General features: G+C 40.7%; 1 protein-coding gene across 1 annotated transcript in view; it reads left to right on the forward strand.

Moving 5' to 3' along the window:
* The first annotated feature begins 2,997 nt into the window (after positions 1-2,997).
* CPVL (carboxypeptidase vitellogenic like) overlaps positions 2,998-20,839 on the forward strand; it is a 108,579-nt gene continuing 90,737 nt past the window's right edge. Inside the window, exons 1-2 of the mRNA XM_024130372.1 lie at positions 2,998-3,101; positions 15,910-16,098. Coding sequence (XP_023986140.1) covers positions 15,933-16,098 — 166 coding nt within the window. The 5' untranslated portion in view covers positions 2,998-3,101; positions 15,910-15,932. The remainder of the gene's footprint in view (positions 3,102-15,909; positions 16,099-20,839) is intronic.

Consider the following 20,839-nt stretch of genomic DNA (forward strand, 5'->3'; position numbering starts at 1 on the left):
AGAAGACTGGTAAACAACAAGGGTCTGCTGTATAGCACAGGGAACTATATTCAGTATCCTGAGATAAACCATAATGGAAAAGAATATAAAAAAGAATATATATATATGTATAACTGAATCACTTTGCTGTATAGCAGAAATTAACATAACACTGTTAATCAACTACTTCAGGGCTTCCCCGGTGGTGCAGTGGTTGAGAATCCGCCTGCCAATGCAGGGGACACGGGTTCAATCCCTGGCCCGGGAAGATCCCACATGCCGCGGAGCAGCTAAGCTCGTGTGCCACAACTACTGAGTCTGTGCTCTAGAGCCCGTGAGCCACAACTACTGAGCCCACGTGCCGCAGCTACTGAAGCCCGCGCGCCTAGAGCCCGTGCTCCACAATGAGAGAAGCCACTGCAGTAAGAAGCCCACGCACCGCAACGAAGAGTAGCCCCCGCTTGCCGCAACTAGAGAAAGCCTGCGTGCGGCAACGAAGACCCAACACGGCCAAAAATAAATAAATAAATAAATAAAATTTTTTTTTTTAAAAACTATACTTCAGTAAAGTATACTGGGACTGGAGCTTAGTGGGAAAAAGGGAAGTGGCTGCCGACCAGCGGCTGGAGACCAGCTCTCCCTGCATCACCACATTTAGGTGCAGATCACCAAGGAGTTTGTATCTGTCCTTGCAGGTCATTACAAAGGTATATTTGTCAAGGTAGGAAGGTTGCACCTATTTTATTAAATAGTTTGTTGAGGGTGGTCTGATTTTGGTCTTAAAGGAAAATTTTGTCCCACCAATAAATTTTTCTCCATAAAAAGATAAGTGTGTAGAATGTATTTCCTTGCATAGTGTATGATGGCAGATAGTGATGGCTGCAGCCACCCAGCACATACCCTGGGCCAGATGACTTACATTTAGTGTCCACCACAACCCAATAAAGTAAGTATTTATGAGAAAACTGAGACTCAGTGACATTAAGCAATTTGTTCCAGATCCGAAAGTTAATGCTACAGTTAGCCTTAGTGGCATAACAAACTCCCCAAAACTGAAGTGGCTTAAAACAACAGTGATTTTTCTTTTCCCCTGATTGGTGGGCTGCCTAGGCTGTTCCGCTGCTGGTTTCACCTGGGCTAGCTCATGCAGCTGCGCTCTGCTGCAGGGTGGCCTGAGCTGGAAGGTCCCAATGGCTTCTCTCAGCAGTCTCCCCGTTGGTGCTCCTGTCTCCGGGATGCCTCGGTTCTCCTGCACGTGACCTCTCACTCTTCAGGAGCCACACCTGCTTCTTGCCATGGTGGTCCCAGGGCAGCTGTCTCAGAGCAGAAGCTGCAAGGCCTTTTGATTGCTGGGATAGAACTGGCACTTGCCCACATTCTAATGGTCAAAACATGTCACAAAGCCAGTCCTGATTCAAGGGGAGGGAAGAGAGACTTCACCTGTTGATGGGAGGAACAGCCAAGTCACCTTGCAAAGGAGCATGGTGACCTTGTTTTGCCCACCTTTAAAAACAATGGATCAGAGCTAGTAGCTAAATAGCAGAGCCAGGATTCAAAGCCAAGTGGCCTGGCTGGGACGCTCTAATAACTGTGCCTTCTCTGAACCACGGGACCTGTTGGGGACTTAGACATGGGAATGATGACACTCCTGTATTTTGTCTTATCCCCCTGCTCTTGCAATCTCCTTACCTTTTTAGTCTTAAAACACAAAATTCAATCAAGCAAATTTGAAGATCTAATTGGCTTTGTTAAATTGTGAACTGGGTAGAATCCCATCTGAATCCCATTTAGCAAATAGAAAGGAGTCCCAAAAAGCTGCAGAAAATGAAAGGTTTTTAAAGGTGGGGGTGGGGGTGGGATAGGAAGTCATAAACGAAAAAAAAGAATTATTTGAGGCTATTTCAGGCAACGTCGCCTTCTTTTGGGGGACAAAAGGTCCATCAGGTGAATTACCTCACTGGTGCTGACCAGGAAATTTCAGACTGACTGGTTAAGATTATGTTAATAGGAAAGGTTGGATTGCAATCAGGTTAGGTATGAGGTCTTGGTTTGGTGACAGGGGCTTAGCACAAGAGACCCCATTTTGGGTCTGTTCTTTTTTTTTTTTAAACAAGTCTTTGTCTTCCTCCAGTGTCTGGCTTAGGGGCCAGCACCTGGTGGTGGTTAATACTACCTATTCAGGTAGGTCACTTACAAGAGATGACCCTGAACGGGCTCCTTAACCTAAGTCCCAGTTTCCCGCCTGCAAAGTGGGGATAGTTACAGCACAGAACACATCGGGTTGCTCTAATATTCCGATGCAGTAAGGCAGAGAACGCGCTGGACACAGACTGGCTCTCAGTGTGTCCCCAGTGTTAGCACTATTACCATGTGTAATTAACTATCCAGGAATGCATGTGGGCCTTTTAAACGGGGAGAGTAAAACACCACTCTGCTTCCAGATGCAAACACCAGGCTTGCAAGCACGGGAGTGGGGACATTATTTCAAAATACGGTGGAGGGCTTCCCTGGTGGCGCAGTGGTTGCGCGTCCGCCTGCCGATGAGGGGGAACCGGGTTCGCGCCCCGGTCTGGGAGGATCCCACATGCCGCGGAGCGGCTGGGCCCGTGAGCCATGGCCGCTGGGCCTGCGCGTCTGGAGCCTGTGCTCCGCAACGGGAGAGGCCGCAGCGAAGAAAGGCCCGCATACCACAAAAAAAAAAAAAAAAAAAAAAAAAAAAAAATACGGTGGAAATTCTAAGCAGCTTCAAGAAAGCAGGCGAGAAAATCAAAAGGAACACAAAGGAACAAACAAACCAAACGGAGCTGCACCGTGGTCAGTCTTTCTCTGTTCATTTTAAGATTTCACTCTGCGACTGCTGGCTTCTTCCACGACGGAAAGCTCTGACCGGGCGCGGCCAGGTCGCGGGGAGAGATAGGTGGGGACGTACCTTGGGCTCCGTAGGTCTAGGTCATGTGGGTCTCCTCCTCCTGAGAGGGGCACTCAAAAACTCGCGGTCTGCAGGGTACGCGTGACTGCGAGGGGCGACGAGGGGAGTCCGCCTCACTCTTTCCGGACTCGGGAGCCCGGCCGCACCGGGTCTCCTTGCACCGCGAGGCAGGGAGGAGCGCCGTGTGCCCTGCGTAAGTGCGCGGCTCCGCGGGGGTCACTGGTGCCCGGACGCACGGAGCGCAAGGAGGGCGGTCTCAGAAGCCTTCAGCATCGAAGAGAAAGCAAGCCCGGTGGGGTGAGATTGGGGTCAGGTGGTTTGGGCCGGCTAGTAGTTTCCAAATTGGAGTCCTGGGATGCTTGGTATTCTGCTCTGTGTGCGCCCAGCCCGGAACGTGCTCCCGAAGGCTTCTGGCACAATCTGAGGAGGTCGCCCCCGGGCTTCTTCCAGGCCAGGCGCCCCTCCAGGGAAGCGCGAAGCTGTGTGTTCCACCATCACTCTCAGTGCGAGGGGGTCGGCGTCGGACACGTCCTCCTTCTCCTTCACCGGGTCTCTTTGGGATTTCGTGGGTGCTGTGGAGGAAAGCGGAAAATGCCTTTAATGAGTGCGTGTCTCACAAAAGGAGACTTGGCTTGAGTGAAGGAAGGCACACGAAAAGGCTATTTTTCCCGGAATGTAGGATTAGGAGAAAACCAGGGGAATGGCACAGGTGGAAGCAGCTTTCTGCCAAGTGGGTTAGGTCCTTGCAGAGGAATTCATAGGAGCCAGAGGGACACGTAGAGATGTGTGTAAATGGAAACATCCAGTGCCTTTCAGGTCAGCTTGGTGTCCTGAAAAAAAAAAGCTGCTTTGGCATATGTGTGGATTTGAATCCTAGCTCTGCTTTTGGCTAGTTGGTGACCTTGAACAAATTATTTAAGCTTACTAAGCTTCAGTCTCCCCGTTTGAAAGATACTTGTACAACTGCTTTTTACTTTTTTTGGTGAGGGATGAGGAAGAACAGAGATGTAAGGAGAAAGAAAAAAATCCAAGGAGCATTTTAGTAACTTGAAAAATAACTTTTAAGAAAGCTGTTCAAAATAGGAATTGGAACGATTTTGGAGAAGTAGATTGCACTAGCTTTGCTGGCATATGAAAGTCTGAAAAGTTGTCAAAACCCCTTAGCTGATTGGGCTTTCTAGAATTGTACTGCAGGCTAATCTAAGTCCAGTGGAAACCCTTTATAATGTAATGCAAGTATTCTTAGCAAGAAGCTGTTTTATTCTTCTTTTATAGGAGTTGGTTCTTTTGGAGGGACATAATTGGCCCAACACTATATGTATGAATCCAGCTTATAAACCAATTTACAGTGGGGTTCTATTAGACTGATTTTATAACCTGAGAAATAAGTGGGCTTTGACTGACAGGCAGTTCAAATGACTTAGAAGAGTGTTTAGGAAGTCCACTGGGCTTATCAGTTCACTCCCCTTGGGAGGAGAAAAAAAAATGCAAACAACATAACAGTATTTTGTTAATGACTGTTTTTGTTTTGGAAAGTGTATGGTTTGTTAGAAGAAAAATTGTGTTGTGCATGAAACTAAGACAGTAAGAGAGGAAGAGCTTAGTTACTGCCCCAACTAACATCAGATACCCCTTTATCTTTTCCCAAATACCCAAGGTAAATAGGTAATGACCCATTCTTAATAGGAAGTATAGTTCATTTTAAAGAGCAAACATGATTATTTTTGTTTAACATTCCCAGTGGTTTAATGATGTGGAGTTTTCAGGAACTGAACTAAGAACATTTTAAAAGAACTTAAGAAGGACAAGTTTCCCATAATTAGAAAGGTTCCTCTAGAATTTGTTCTAGAAAAACAAATCATTAATATCTATATTGATTCGGGAGAGGTGTAACCTGGACAGAGCGCTAAGAACTGTACTTGGTCAAAACAAGTGATGGAGTTTGAACGTTCATGCTATATAGTTGCAAGTTCAAAGCTTTAAGCAATAGACTCAGTTCACAGGACAGTGATCAGGTGCTTTCTTCATAAAACCTATGCTCCTGATATAACTGAACCAAAACCAGAATATTGAGATTCCTCTCCCTTGAAGATATTGCAGGTACTGCCTTGGACATGAAACCACATGCTTTTCTTTTACTGCTTTAACCTTGACTCTGGGGAGCAAGATCGGGGTGGTGGTAATAAGTCTTGATGTCCTTAGATCCATTAGCCTGAAAAAGCAAATTCTTAGCATCACATCTTTTCAGGATCCTTAGGTCTTACCTCTTAACCTTCTCTTTGTGTTCTGATTCTAGTTAGTGGCTGTCTTTAAATTGCTAAAGTTGCTTACCGGCCAAAATATTTATTTATTTTTATTTTTATTTTTTAAATGACATGCCACTTTAAATTATTAATTAATTTATTTATTTTTGGCTGTGTTGGGTCTTCGTTTCTGTGCGAGGGCTTTCTCTAGTTGCGGCGAGCGGGGCCCACTCTTCATCGCGGTGCGCGGGCCTCTCACCGTCGCGGCCTCTCTTGCTGCGGAGCACAAGCTCCAGACGCGCAGGCTCAGTAGTTGGGGCTCACGGGCCTAGTTGCTCCACGGCATGTGGGATCTTCCCAGACCAGGGCTCGAACCCGTGTCCCCTGCATTGGCAGGCAGATTCTCAACCACTGCGCCACCAGGGAAGCCCCAAATTATTTATTTAGGCATCCGGGGGCTAGCTCTTCCTCCTTTCCCTTTTGTGACTCCATATTCTGTTACTTATCTTTCAGAAAGACCCCTTGACATATCTTCTTGTACCTGTATCTGGGGAGGATAACCCACCTCCCAAGAGATTCATTGTTTCATCCTAAATGGACTAATATTTTTACTGATGTTTGATTATGAAAATTTTCAAACATTCACAAAAGTTGAAAGAATTTTACAGTGTACTGTATACTCCCACCTAAATTCTATTATCATTCAACTGATATTGATTTAGTGCCTACTATTTGCCTGGAGGTATGCTTACGTGTAAAGACATAGAAGGCAGAGTAAAGTTAGGGAACACAAAAGGGTTTGATTTGGCTGGAACATAGAGTTTATGAAGGGGTCGTATCACTTTGCTCTGGAAAGTTATGCCAGAGTCACATTGTGGAAGACATTGAATTTCATGGCAGGAAGTTCATACTTTATTCTGGTTGCAGTTGGGAACCACTGAAGGCATTTGAGGAGGGAAGTGCCTTGTGCTTTAGAAAGCTCACTTCGGCATCAGTGTTAGGCTGAATGGGTGTGGAGAGCACCTGAAGTCTGAGAGACAAGTTAGGAGGCTTTGCAAATGTCCCCAGGGCAAGCGAGGGTTGACTTGTGAACCAAAAGGGAAAAAAAGAGGAAGAAAGGTGGGACTTCGTGAATGACTTAACATGAGGACTTGGTTTTAGAGCCTTGGGTGTCATTAAGAATCAGGAAGTTAGAGGAGGGGGAAGTTCAGGGGGGATGTTGATGTTTTGTTATAAGACTCCATGGGTTTGGGGAACCAACTGGGTACTCATGCGAAGGAGCCTTCTGAGTGTGGGGAGCCCAACAGCAAGGTCAGGAACAAAATTCTGGACTAGCAGTTAGTGATCAAGGGATGGTTGAATGAGAATGTACAGAAGGAGAAAAAAAGGGCAGGACCTTGAGGAAAATCTGAATATACAGAGTTCTTGAAACAGAAGAAAAATAATTGTCAGTTTGTATATTAATGATGGTTCTACCTACAGCATTGTTGTAGCCACAGTTCTCCTTGATAACTTATAACAAACTAAAAAATGTACCCATATGAGCGGTGTGGAGTCTTTCCTACTCCCACTGTAGGAGGCACAGGGGGAGGGTGTGACAAGAGGATGGAGAATAAGGTGGCAGAGGGCAGGAAAGAGGGAAAGTGAAATATTTTTTATCTTGGACTTTGAGAGTACACAGAGCTTTATCCATGTCAACCAAATATCAGGAAGCCAGGTAATTTAATGAATTTGTCTCTCTTTTCAGAAGGCAGTGCCTACTTAATCTGGGAACCATAACAACCTATTGTGACGGTGGCCATATTTTCCGAATGAAACCTCAGGTGGGACACATTCTGAATGCATGGTCACCAAGCCTTCATCCAAATATTTAACAACCAAAACTCCCCTCTCCCTTTTTATATTAATATTTTCATACATGCTCTATGTGTTGAATAAATATTCAGGTCTGTAAACCTATCTTATTATAATAATTCACTGACAAGGCAAAGGAAATAAGATTTAATTAGCATCTCTTCTGTGGTCAGGGACTGTTCTAAGGTCTCAGTTAGAAGGTGAGGGCAGGGACTGTCTTTTATCTCTCTGCTATACCTGGTATGAGTTTATATATGTACGATATCATTGTCACAATAACCATGAGTGGTAGTGTGGGTCCACTCAGTATACAAGTACTTTGTCTAGTGGTACAGAGTTTTTAAGTGACAGAGCCACATTTGAAGCTGTGTCTAAATTCTTTCTGCTCCTCCCATTGGACTGTATTACCTTCCCAAATACTTACTGACTGTGTGCCAGGCATTATGTCAAGTGTTTGCACATGTGGGTTCCTTCATTTCATCCCTCTGGTTTGGTAGGTAATTCAGAGGAAAGCTCAAACCAAAATTGCTCAATTGGTTATTATTGGTGGGGTATCTACCCTCTGGCCCTATTTTATTTTCACTCAACTTCTTTTTTTAAAAAATTATTTTATTGAAATATAGTTGATTTACAATGTTGTGTTAATTTCTGCTGTACAGCAAAGTGATTCAGTTATACATATATATACATTCTTTTTCATATTCTTTTCCATTATGGCTTATCACAGGATGTTGAATATAGTTCCCTGTGCTATACAGTTGGACCTTGTTGTTTATCCATTCTGTATATAATAGTTTGCATTTGCTAATCCCACACCCCCAATCCATCCCTCTCCTAACCCCCCTTACTCTTGGCAACCACAAGTTTGTTCTCTATGTCTGTGTCATTCAACTTCTTTAACTCTGCAGGAAGAGTCAGACCCTCTCAGAAATGCCACCCCCTAAGGCTGAGTTTAACAATCACTTCATTAATTCTTCTGAAGATCATACCTTCAGTCCTCTGCTGATTTCTTTTTCAAGTGAGCTAGAGAAGAGCTCTCTTTTTTGTTTACTTGCTTGTTTCACTCCATCAGTCTTCTGCTTTTCCCATTGTCCCACTTGTTTACATATTATGTTCCTCTTTTTCCTTACTCCAGCCGGGAACTCTCTTCTCCTTAGATAGTCACTTGAAATTCTCGAATACCTTCAGATCTGCTCACCTGTCACCACCTCAGAGGGGCCTTCCCTGACCACCCAATCTAAAATAATATCACTCCTTGACCGCATCCCTCTGTAACCGTTCACCCTGCTTTGATGTTAATAGGTTTCCTCTCTCTTGCCTCCATTATATGGGAAGCTTCATGAAGGCAGACACTTTGTCTCTCTTGTTTTCTGTGCCTGCATTGGAGTCTAGCACATAGTAGGAGCTAAAATATATTTGTTTATCGAATGAATAACTGGTCCAGTGAACTTGGAATCTGTCCCAGCTCTGCTACTGACTAGAGTGTCATTACTTTGGAAGTTGCTCCATCCACCTGGGCCTCTGTTGAAGAGCTGCATTAACGCCTTTCAAGAGTGGTGGTGGGGCTTCCCTGGTGGCGCAGTGGTTGAGAGTCCGCCTGCCGATGCAGGGGACGCGGGTTCGTGCCCCGGTCCCGGAAGATCCCACATGCCGCGGAGCGGCTGGGCCCGTGAGCCGTGGCCGCTGGGCCTGCGCGTCCGGAGCCTGCGCTCCGCAACGGGAGAGGCCACAACAGTGAGAGGCCCGCGTACCGCAAAAAAAATAAATAAATAAAAATAAAAAGAGTGGTGGTGAAGATCCAATGAGACTATGTGTAGAGAAGAGATGTGGGAAGCACTGGAATAATCTAAGGGAGTGTTGCATGGAGATTACTCCCAATGACAACATTATCTCTTTTGGAATCAAGGAGGAGTTACCTGTCACCTGGTTAAGGTGACAACATGGAGTGATTTCCCAGGATCTTCCTCATATAAATTATTCTTATCCATTATACCCAGTCTTATCCTTGTATTTGCCACACTGTGTATCCTGATTTTTTGTATGGAAAATTTAGTCATAGTAGATAGCAAAAAAGGAGGATCATTTTAAAAAGAATAGGGCTACATTTACTTCAGCAAAAATAAGGGACTTCTCAGTGGAAGACATTTCTTTTGCCATGAGGATTGAGGGCTTCATCCATCCCCTCAAATTATTTTCAAAACAAAAGGAAGCTAGAAATTCATTTCAAAGCAATCTCTGGTCATGTGAGTTTCACTTCTTTGCAAATAAACGTGCCCTTAAATCACTTGCAGTTTCATCACCTATAAATCTTGCAAATGGCACGCCAAGGTAATCCAGTTTACCCAGAATTCTGCTGTTGTCAAAAGTTGCATGGAGGCAGATTTTGTTGTATTATGTCATTTATATAATGATATATGAAAAATACATGGACTTTGGAATCATCTAGATCTGGCTTCAAATTCAAGCTTTACTATCTAGTGGTTGAGTCAGGGGCTTGAGAAAATTAAGCCTGGTGCTTGAGAAACTAGTCAACCTAGGATTTAGTTTCCTTATCTGAGTATGTCTTATATAAATCTTGGAACTTAGGGCCTAAGGATAGTGACACAGTCAAATAAACACATGCTATCCATTAGCAAGTGAAAGCCTCGGAAATGTTCATTCTGTAAACAAGAAACCCGTTTAAGTTTGTTTAGCCCAGATTTTCCCAAAGTTTTGTTCTTATAAAATCTAATTATATTTTGCTGAACTAGTATTCCATAAAGGATTCTGTGGGAAATCCTGGCTTACCAGAATGCCAGACATGTCTTAAATACAAAATCAATTTAGCTTCCCTTTCCCATTTTATTGTTGACCTCTCAGAATTTTCGCTTGGATGCTTAATAATAACTTAAAGTAGAACTGTTTAAGTTCCACTCTTTGTAATCCCCTCCACCTTGACTCCTTCCACAGTCTTCCCAACTATCCATGTATTAATTTTCTAGGGCTGCTATAGCAAAGTACCACAAACCAGGTGGCTTAAAACATCACAAGTTTATTGTCTCAGACTTCTGCAGGCTGGTAGTCCAAAATCAATGTGTTGGTGGGACCATGTTCCCTCTGAAACATGGGGGAAGAATCTTCTCTCATCCACATTTACCTTCTGGCAAAAATTTTATTTTTGTATGTTGTATTTCCAAACTTACCTGAATAGGGAGATAAGCCCCTGGCACACATAGCACATTTTGGGAGATGCTGGTATGGGACTATAGAATGGTCTTTGAAAATTGATTGGTACTGGCCTCAATTCGTTGCTCTACTGCTTTCTAGCTGTGTGACCCTGGGCAAGTAACTTAAATTCTCTGAGGATCAATTTCTCATCTGTAAAATGGGATGATAATAGTACCTACCTGGTAAAGATTAGAAATAAAAATATAAAGCAGTTAACACAGTTCATGTACCTGGAGTGCATTGAATAATTGGTAGCTTTGACTGGTATCGTTCACATGAGGATGCCTTGGATCATGGGGATGGTCTTTCTGTTTCAAAGCTGTTATTAACATTTTGGGACAGGTCTACTTTGTACTTCCTACCCCCATGCAAATTTTCCTTCTGGTTGGAGTGAGATTTCACGGTAAGTTCCCTACTATAGTGTCAGATAGTATTATTTCCTCCTCTTCCTGACTCTTTTTATTCTCCACCTGCCACGTACCTCGAGTCTGTTTCCCTTTCCTGTGAGCCCAAGGATATGGTGGCAGAGAAAGGGATGACTAATTCAACTAGCAAGATTAGACACCACTGTCTGATGCCAGAGGGATAGCCTGTGGAAAGGAGATAGGCGTGTAAGTCTCAGTGATGCTTCAGCAAAAGGTTGCCCATCACCTTGTGTCATGTACTATGTCCTTTCTGGGAAAAGAGCGCTTCAAATATCAATTTTAGAAATTAAAATGATGTCCTGAGGAAAATGAATACTGGATCCTTCGAAATAAAGGTTTTCTTTTACCATTTGTTTGCATGGAAATCCTTTGACAAAAATAGCTAGACTTGGGATTTGGGTTGGTATTTAATTCAGGGTTGCACAATAGCCCTTCATTACAGGATTCAAATGCTTTGGATATGCCTGAATAATCTTGTGAGGTGACTGAGTCTTTTTTGAATAGAGGGATCACTTATCCCTTTCTTTAATTACAGATTTCATGGAAACGTCTGTTACTAGTTGGCCTGTTTTTTGTTTGTTTGTCCAGGGGAATGTTTTTCTTATGTTGGGAGCTATTAAAGCCAGTTAAATATGTGAGGGGACTCCAAATAATTGTTTTAATTGCAGCTATGACATTTATTCCATGAACGATTTTTATCCTTTGTTTGGAATAATCTATAATGTAAAATGGAGATATGGGAAGGAGAGAAGAGGAAAACAGGGCTGCTTGACACGTTTGCTCTTTGTTTCTTTGTCCTCATTCTGGAGTTTTTGTTTCTGATTCTTTTCTTCACTGGTAGAACACATACTTTCCAGTGGCTTTTTCAGGTTTCTTTTCTTGAAGCCTTGCCTATCTGGGCGTGTTACTGGTTGCTTCTACACACGGATGACAACTTGGCAGATTTTCCCCTTTTGTCTCTTCTGATCATTTCCATTAGATTGGGGTGTGAGTTGATGGAACGTAGTTTCCAGCTCATTTTTCAAATAAGGAACGTGAGACTCACATGAGCAGGTAAATGTTGAACATCTAGTTCCCTGGGGTAGCGTGGGCAGGGGAAGCCCTGATTTGTGGTGTCTCTGATTTCTGTGGTGTAAATACTCCCACCATGGCTGATTTCAAGCTACGAGATGTTACTGAACACCAAGTTGGAAAGGAATGCACAGTAGCAAACCATTATATAATCTGTCCATTAGACAAATATGAAAAATATAACTCCAGAGCATAGATCATAGTAAAATGTAGTAAAATAGTTAAGAAGTGATGAGTTTTGAGTATTTATTACTTATGTTTTTAATATAACTTATTTAATGGTAAGCTTTTATAGTTTAATTTTAAACAATGGCTGTGTTGAACACAGTTCCTCTCACAGTTCCTGGAAATCTAACCATTGGTTTTAACACATTGACCAGGACCCAGAAAAGCCAGTGTCCTGCCCAAGGTTCAGTGAATGAGTCGTGTTAGAACCTGAATTAGTACAAATCGTTTCTAAAACCCAAATTTCTCTAGAAAGAATTACTTATTGTTTCTGTATATTCATTTGTTTATTTTTTTACTGCATGCTCTAATGATCTAATGAAAGGGGTTTAGGACTGTAACAGATTGTTACTATCTCCTGAGACAATAAGAATCAAAATATTTGAATATATATAATCATAACCAAAGATGGGAGAGTGGAAAGCAGATTAGATTTAGAGCCATAAGTGAGTCCTGGCTTTGAGTCTTGGTCCTACTGCTTTTACCAGTGGTGTAATCTTACTTATAAGTTACTTGCTTACTTCTCTAGTTGTTCAGTTGTCTAGTCTGTGAGATGAAGGAATTGAACCATATGAACATCTACTATCGCCCATCTGTCTAACATATCACGATTCACTATTTAGACCTACCAGTTCAACACATATTTGCTTAGTACCAATTACATGCACATTCGTTATGGACTCTACTCCAGGCAGAACTAAATATAAATACAATAAGAGTAATTATTATTAGAACAACATCTCACATTAGTGTAGAGCCTTCTAATTCACCAAAGACAAACTTTACTTTGAGTCTCTGAGGTTCTATGGTTTTAGGAGATCAGGACACATCTTCACAGAATGTTAGAGCAGAACTTATTCTAAAAGAACAAGCAGAACTCTTACTCCTAGGAAACGCGAGAGGTCATAACCAGGTAGGAATAAGGAATAAGGAACAAGCCATGCCTACCAGTTGCTTCACTGTGTGATAAAAAAGCAAAGCCGAAAATAATTTTCTTCTAATTATAAGATTAATTATTGTAGAAAATTTAGAAATTCTTAAGTGTATTAAATAAGGAGAAAATACCATACATCTATTTTAATAGTCTGCTTTTCTTTACCTAATATTTTAGTATATTTTCTAAAACATTCTCAGTAGAGTCATTTTAATTGCTGTATGTAATTCCATCTTTTTGATGTACAGTAACTTATCTTAAATTGTTTACATTGTTGACAGTTTTTATTATTCTAAATAACACTGTGATAAATAGCTTTGTTTATATCAAAAAAATTTACATTAGACACATGATTTCCAATTGTAGTATTTAAGGCTTAGTAAGACAGTTTTAGTGAATCACATGGTTTTGACCTTTAGCTTATTTGAGTCTGCCAATATTGTTCTGTATCTGCCTAGATTTTATTCTGTTTCTGAACATTTATGAAGAGGAGCAGTTTGCCTGAATCCTTCAGTAGGATGTATTTGAACTGGAAGTAGCACGAATGTTTTCATATCATTTCAAGTAGACACGTGATACAGTGTAGGGTTAATAATTTTTTTTTCACTCTCTGTGGGCAATAACTTCCAGTACAGCGTTTATTAGTTTAGAATGTACTCAATAAATGTTCAATAAATAAAAAGATTCTGACTAATTTAGGATAGACAAAAACATTTGTAAAAGATGTTAAAAAAAACAAAACACTTCTCCGTTCATGATACGGCTTTCGTTTTCATTAGGAGAGATGACAGCTAAGCGCAGTTCAGGAATTCTGACCATTAGATGAAACAGTGAAATGAAGTGTGTTGTTGCTTTAATTCACCTACATGGGAAACCATGACTCTAATAGTTATTTGATTAAATGTCAATGGGAGCTCCTAAATTGACCCAACTCTTACTTTTATGTGTTAGATTTATGTCAGTTAAAACGAGACTGGTTTTACCTTTCTGTCTTTAACATCTTTGAGTCAACATCTGCCTACAGAAGGAGTGCTGTAACTACCCTGGTTATTTAAATATTAATGACTTCCATTAACGGGGGCTGGATGTTTGCAGCAGAAAGATTGAGAAATTAGATGGTATGATTGGTTTCTTGTTTCTGCCCACGGGAAAAAACCTCTTAATGGAAGAGCTTCTTCCAATATGTTTTCAATACCACAGATTTTTTTTTCCCTGCGAACCTGTTAGAGAGTAAGATTGTTGATTCAAGCATTCCTTGAAAGTAGCTGTTAGTAAAACGTTAGCGTAGCAAGTTCTCATAATTTAAAAAAATGTATTATCAGTGCCATAGTGATCATTAAATTACCCTTGGGCTTCTTGGGAACCTAAATTTAGTTTCTAAATTCATTTTGTTCCTTATTATAGTAAATAATAGAGAAAAGCATTTTTTAGCTACATACTCTATTTGGTTGGGCTTGTTTACATTAAGTCTGGGGGGTTCTATTAAGTTAACCATGAAAGACTTGACAAGGATTATGTATTCAATCAAATTATAATTATAAACTTTTATCTTATTGGGGAAATGTGGCTGAAAAGCTTTTTAAATTTGCTACAAGCAATATTTTCCTATTATGCCAAGTTGGGTTATGATAAGCATGTGATTAATAGATTTCTACACATTTTGAGTTTTTAAGGTATTTTAGTGGCTTTGTATTTTAAAACACTGAACAGTCAAAAGCGGGCATTATATTTGCATAAATTGTATATTTCTTTTTGCATCCAGAAATCTGAGTGAGCAGAGTATTTAACTAGCAGCAGTGCAGAGTAATGTAATAGCACTGATGTAGGCATTATAATACTTAGCAGAGTCAGGATTAAGGGGAAGCAAGTGAGGTGCCTGCCTTGGATATAAAATTTAAGAGTGCCAAAAAACTCAGTAATCAAGATAAATAGTATTTTAATGCAATACTTGAAAAAATCAAAAATAGTACAAAAAAACCCCACGATAGACAAAATCTCAAAATTTAAAAAAAGACGAGTTCCCACCCTGCATCTGCACCAGACTCACCTTACCTGGGTCCCGGCCCTGACTGCATACTAGTTCCTATTTCTCTACTTTGATGTCCATGGATAAGCACTCCTTTGAGTCAAATTTTCTTTGTCTAAGATTGATGATAATAATCCTTGCTTTCCTGCTTGATTTATTAGGATGTTCAGATCAGCTAAAAATACATGGGAAAGCCCATTGTAAATACAATTTATGTGTTTACAAGTTTAGAGAAATCACTGTACAATTTTACGCCATTATTATTATCAGCTCAGATGAATACTCTAAGCAAACATCAGAGTGGAAGATCCTTGGGAAGCTTTGTGTTAATAAAGTGTGAAGTCTAACTCTTGAGTTCATTTGTCAGCTAGCTATAGGGGCAGGGGCCTAAAAATTGCTATAAGACCCTCCCTCTCTCTTTCTTTCTTTTTTGCTCTTGGATGCAAAGTTTAGTGATTTGTAAGAGATAGAAAGGTGACCAGAAATCACATGCAAAATGCCCAGGGACAATTCAGGTCTCACCTTTTCTCAAGCTGTGCCTCCCACCATTGATGCCTTCCCCATTTCTTCTTCCTAGCTGAGTTCCACCCACCTTTTATTCACCTCCGACCTTGGTAAGGCCTTCCTAGGTTCTCTTGGCCTGAAATGTGTTCTCAGTCCTCTGCCTGTAGCAGACGACTATCTCTCCCACTCATTTCATGATCTATTTACAGAGTCCCTGTTGTCTTGATGCTTCATGTAATCCTTCATCAAATTTGCTTTCCAGACCACAGTTTTAGAAATATAAATCGTTTCTTTAGTTGCATTGTAAATCCCTTGAATAGCCTTCCATTAGACTGTTAATTTCAGGGTGAGCAAGGATTGGGTCTATCTTATTTAGGTTGTATCTAAGGTACTTAGCAAAGAGCTTTATATATATTTTTCTTTGAGTAACTAAATGAATGTCTTGCATGTAAAGGGGCTCGGTAAGTATTTACTCTGTATTTATTTGTGGAATGTTATTGTTTCCATCCTAGGTCTAGACAGAACGGTTGGTGCCATGTGGAAGGCGCTTGCTTTGCTGGCCCTGTTGGTGCTCAGCCCTGGTGGTGATGGGCTGTTTCGCTCCTTATACAGAAAAGCCCATGTTTCCACACCACATAAAGGAGATCCAGGACAGCCATTATTTCTAACTCCTTATATTGAAGCTGGGGAGTTTGCAGAAGGTAAGTTTAAATCAGAAACCACTGGTATAGTTTCAACAGTTGGGTTTTTTTTTAGCAGTTGTCTCACAGGATCCAGAATACCTTCTAGTATTTTGCTCAATTGTTTTATTTCAAATATTAATGATTTGGTGTCATATAGTATCAGAGTTTAGAGCTAAAATGAAAGTTCATCAGGGTCAGATTAACCAATGGTTGAGTCCCTGCATATCTATTTATAAAACTAGTATAGGGCCTGTCTACAATTGGTTACTACGTTTCAGTTACTGCTTCCAAGCATTTGATATAAAAATCATTTTAGCATCACAGCAAGCCAGGAAGTGCACCTGTTTTACACACAAGAAAACTAAAGCAGAAGGAGATGAAGTTACTTGCCAGAGTCATACAGACACCAGCTGGTAGATGCAAGATTCACACCCAGACAGCTTCATTCCAAAGTCTAAGCTCACAGCCACTGTGCTGGGCCCCTTTGCCTGGTAAGTTACCTGAACATCCTAGGACTCAGTTTCCGCATTAATAAGATGGAGAAAAAACAACCCACCCAAGTCTCAGGGATGTTAAAAGAATCATATGAGGAAATGCATGTGAAAACTCTTTATAACCTGTAAATTGCTCTCTAAATATTAGTGTTTGCTGATGGCTTTTATTTAGAGTTTGTGGGTTTTTCTATTATTAATACAAAAAAAGTGTCTTTTGATGTCATCAGAGACTAAAAATTATGACGTGCCTCTGCCCTTAATGCTTCTTCATGCTAAGGTAAATCACTGTGTAGGATCAGTTATGTAATCTTTCTGGACCTCAGGACACTCCTGAACTATAAACTGGTATATAGGCAGAGCTGTTTGTAAAAGGGAGTAGAGAAATGGGGTGGTGGCTGAAGGGAGTTGTGGAGTCAGGAAGGGTCAGGAAGAGAGTTACGGATAGTAGGAGATAATGATGGAAATAGTCCAGCAGAGAGGGGAAAGTTGATTGGGGTGGGACGTCTGTTGCTGGAACATTTTCTTGAAGGAGATGAGCATCCATGGATGGAGGTCTTGGTGTTTGCTTCGGAGTTTATCCCTAGTCACAGGTGGGAAGGCAGAGTTAATGCTTGTGAGGCTGATAAGTTGGTAGATTTCATGGGAATGTGGAACTGAAACTGGAAATTTTAGGGAAATGATCATTTTAAAGATCTAAAATAAATATATATACTCTGTATGGGAGTTTAAAATAAAGCAACTTTTCTTTAGTTCTTATAGCCAATAGGCTGTCATCATTTTTGTCTTTGGTTTGAGTTAAAACCAAAATATTCTCCCCTCTTAAGGGTGTATTGGAGTCCTGCTCATATATCTTTGTCTGAAATATACATTGGCTCCATGTTTCACCATCTCTTTTCTAAGAAAAAATGAAAAACTTTGATAATGTAGTCAGTGATAATGTAGTGAGGCTGTGTAGTCTTTTTTTTTTAAAAGACTCATTTTTGCTTGATGTAGAAAAGTCATGAAAAGATGGTAGCCCAATGGCATAGGCTGATATCACTAGACATAAATGAAGAGGCAAAATATCATTAACCCAAATCCACCGAACTGGATCATGTGCCTTCCTTTTGGCTTCCGTGGATATTGATGACTTAGATTATGTTTATTCACAGTAAATCAAAGCAAATCATTTCGTTTAGAGCTGAAAAGGAGTTAAATACTCATAACCAAACCCTGCCAATTCACAGATGAGGAATTTGAGCCTCAAATATTTTATGTGACTTGCCCAAGGGGACACAGGTAATAGTAGTAGAGATGGATCTAAGACCCAAATTTTCTGACTTGCGCTCTGTAATTCGCTTGCTATAATTTATTTTCCTTTGTTTAAGAAGCTTGTCCTCTTTTGGAGTGACCAGATGCACACACATGAAACAATTAAGGAATCAGGCAATGCATACTAAAGTTCTAAGGTATTACGTTTGAGGTAGGCGTGCTGGAAATTTTTAGAAGGAAGCTATCCCTGTTGGTTGGCATAATCCAGATAGAAAGTAGTAGTAAGAATAATATCAATAAATAGCTAACATTTAGTAGTAATTGTATCCCGAGTACCTGGCACAGCGGCTGTATGTAATAGGCACTCAATAAATATTTGTAGAATTTAAATTTGAGACCTATGTTTCAGGCGTTATGCTTTACACAAATTAGCTCTTTTAATCCTTACAGCAACTCTAATGAAAAATGAATACTTATTGTTCCCATTTTACGAATGAGAAAACTAAAGCCCAGAGAAATTAGGTGTCTTGCCCAGGACCATTTAAAGGTAGTAAGTGGCAGATCTGGAATTCAAACCTATCTCTGCTGACTCCAGAGCCTGCGGTATGAACCACTGTGCTATGTGACCAGACTTGAGGGTGTAGGATAAGGTTTGGGCAAATAAGAAAGGGCCTGTGCATACTGAGTAAGACAGCTTGAACAAAGCATTAAGGCAGCGTGTCCACGGTGTCTCTGAATCGTACATCTGGTAGAACAAGTGCAAAGAATACAGAGAAATCTGCCTGAGAGATTGTCCACATCCCTCCCATTCCTGGATTTCTCACCTACAAGCATTTCACGGTCATGGGCGTCAGCAGTAGTAAAGAAAGATTCTGAGGGAGATAGTTTTATCTTCTGTCCTTTTTTATGCTAAGCCTGATAGAGCACCATCTGATGAGTGACAACATTTAAAATATTAAATCTGGTGTAATTTCACTTTCTAAAGTTCTGTCAAAAATCTTTGAACAGAATTTTAAATGGCTAATCCAAAATCAGGTACATCTGGGTATTCAACTGCAGTCCTGACAACACAATTAAGGATAATTGTATTCATCCGCTTTACTGAAAGTTCAGGAAGCTCTGGACAGATGGTCAGCTCACTCCCCTGAATCCCTTTTGTTTATCAAGGCTGTCAGAATCTTAGGAACATGAGTCTTAATATCGTAATGGAACATTTTTGGGATAAACAGTAATTCACAAAAAGACGAGGGAAATTTTAATTAAAAAAAAAATCCCCAACATAAACTAACTGGCTTAGTTTTATGTAACTGTAATTGCATGTTTGCTTTCTCTGCAGCTAGAATAAATCCTCACTCTCTGAAACAAAATGAATGTAGGAGGCCAGTTTTAGCATGTTTCCAGACACTGCCTTTTCACCAACTTTAAAGAATATTTTGCTATTAGGTCTTAATTTATTATTACTTATGGCCTGGTTCAAACCCTTCTTTGGTCATACTCTAATCTTTTTGAAAGTGTTACTATCACAAGCACTGGTAACCACAGTAAATAACAAGTAGGAAGTGAAGTCGCTTCAAAGAAAACCTTTTTCCTTTTCTCAGCTGTTTTCAACATTTGTATTATGAGTCACGGTTCCAGGAAGAAAGAAACTCCTCCATCTTGGGAGTTTATTTTCCACATTCCATGAATAGATTCTAGAAGGATGAACAGGGACATTTGAAAATGCAAAAAATCAATTTAGTTGAAAGAACTTTTATTTTACTGGGGTTTAGTTAAAGGAAATTTAAAATTTAAAACAGGATGAAACACTTTTTTGTGGGCCAGAGAAAAGTTTTTCTAAATTTCTTGAGATCTTAATAAGGCCTGCCTGCCTTAGGAGGTTTTTGTAGAAGTAAGCTAATCCTAGTGCATTGCCAGTGTGTCATGTTTTAGTTCATTCATTCACATTTATTCATTAACAAATGTGTATCGAATGTCTGAAGTGTATAAATCAGCATACTGTGTCCCTGGGGGTACAAAGATAAACAAGACAAATTCCCTGCTTCCCAATAGCCCCTGATCCAGGAGGGAAGGTAGAAAGTATACCCCAGTCAGTACAAGGCAGCAGAGAAACAACTTTACAATGCTCAGAAAGGGAGGACTGGGTAAGCATCTGAGTCATTTTCAGAGCAGGCCAGCGGACCTTGTGTTGTGCTGGTCTCAGAGAGATAGATTGATTCAATCACCCCATCTCCCAGAGTCCGTTCCCTCCAGCTCCTTTCTGTTATATGTTTTCTCTTTTTCTCATTCTACTTTGACCTTTCTCATTTTTCTCTGTCTTTCTCAAATGCTCACTTAGCCCTCTGGGATTCACATCTCACTCATTCCCAATGCTTCAGCCTTTGGTTCTCTGCCCTCCTTTTTGTGGGGGATCTCTGTTGGAGTTTGAGAAGATTAATAGTTTTGTGAAAAATATTTCAAAAGTGTTTTAGGTGCAAACTACCAGTTACAAAAGACATAAGTTCCAGGGATGTAATGCACAGCATGGTAACTGTAGTTAATAATACTGTCTTGCTATTTGAAAGTTACTAAGAGAGTAGAGCTTAAAAGTCCTCATCACAAGAAAAAAATGTGTAGCTGTGTGAGATGAGGGATGTTAACTAGATTTATTGTGGTGATCATTTCACAACATATACAAATATTCAATCATGTTATATATCTGAAACTAATGTCATGTTGTATGTCAATTACACCTCAATTTTTAAAAAAGGCCAAAAGAAGTGTTTTAAAGGCTGCCCCTCCCTGGAGGTGGTCTTTCTGTGGGGCTAATTGAGAGGGGAAGCAAAGATGGGAAGAGGAAGGGTGGGGGATGGGAAGGGCAGGCACATATACCACTTTCCCCAAACATCTCCCTTTTCTTTTCCTTAAAATCTTTCTTCGGGGCTTCCCTGGTGGCGCAGTGGTTGAGAGTCCGCCTGCCGATGCAGGGGACGCGGGTTCGTGCCCCGGTCCGGGAAGATCCCACATGCCGCGGAGCG

This window comes from Physeter macrocephalus, chromosome 5, assembly GCF_002837175.3.
Source record: "Physeter macrocephalus isolate SW-GA chromosome 5, ASM283717v5, whole genome shotgun sequence".
Lineage (NCBI taxonomy): Eukaryota > Metazoa > Chordata > Mammalia > Artiodactyla > Physeteridae > Physeter > Physeter macrocephalus.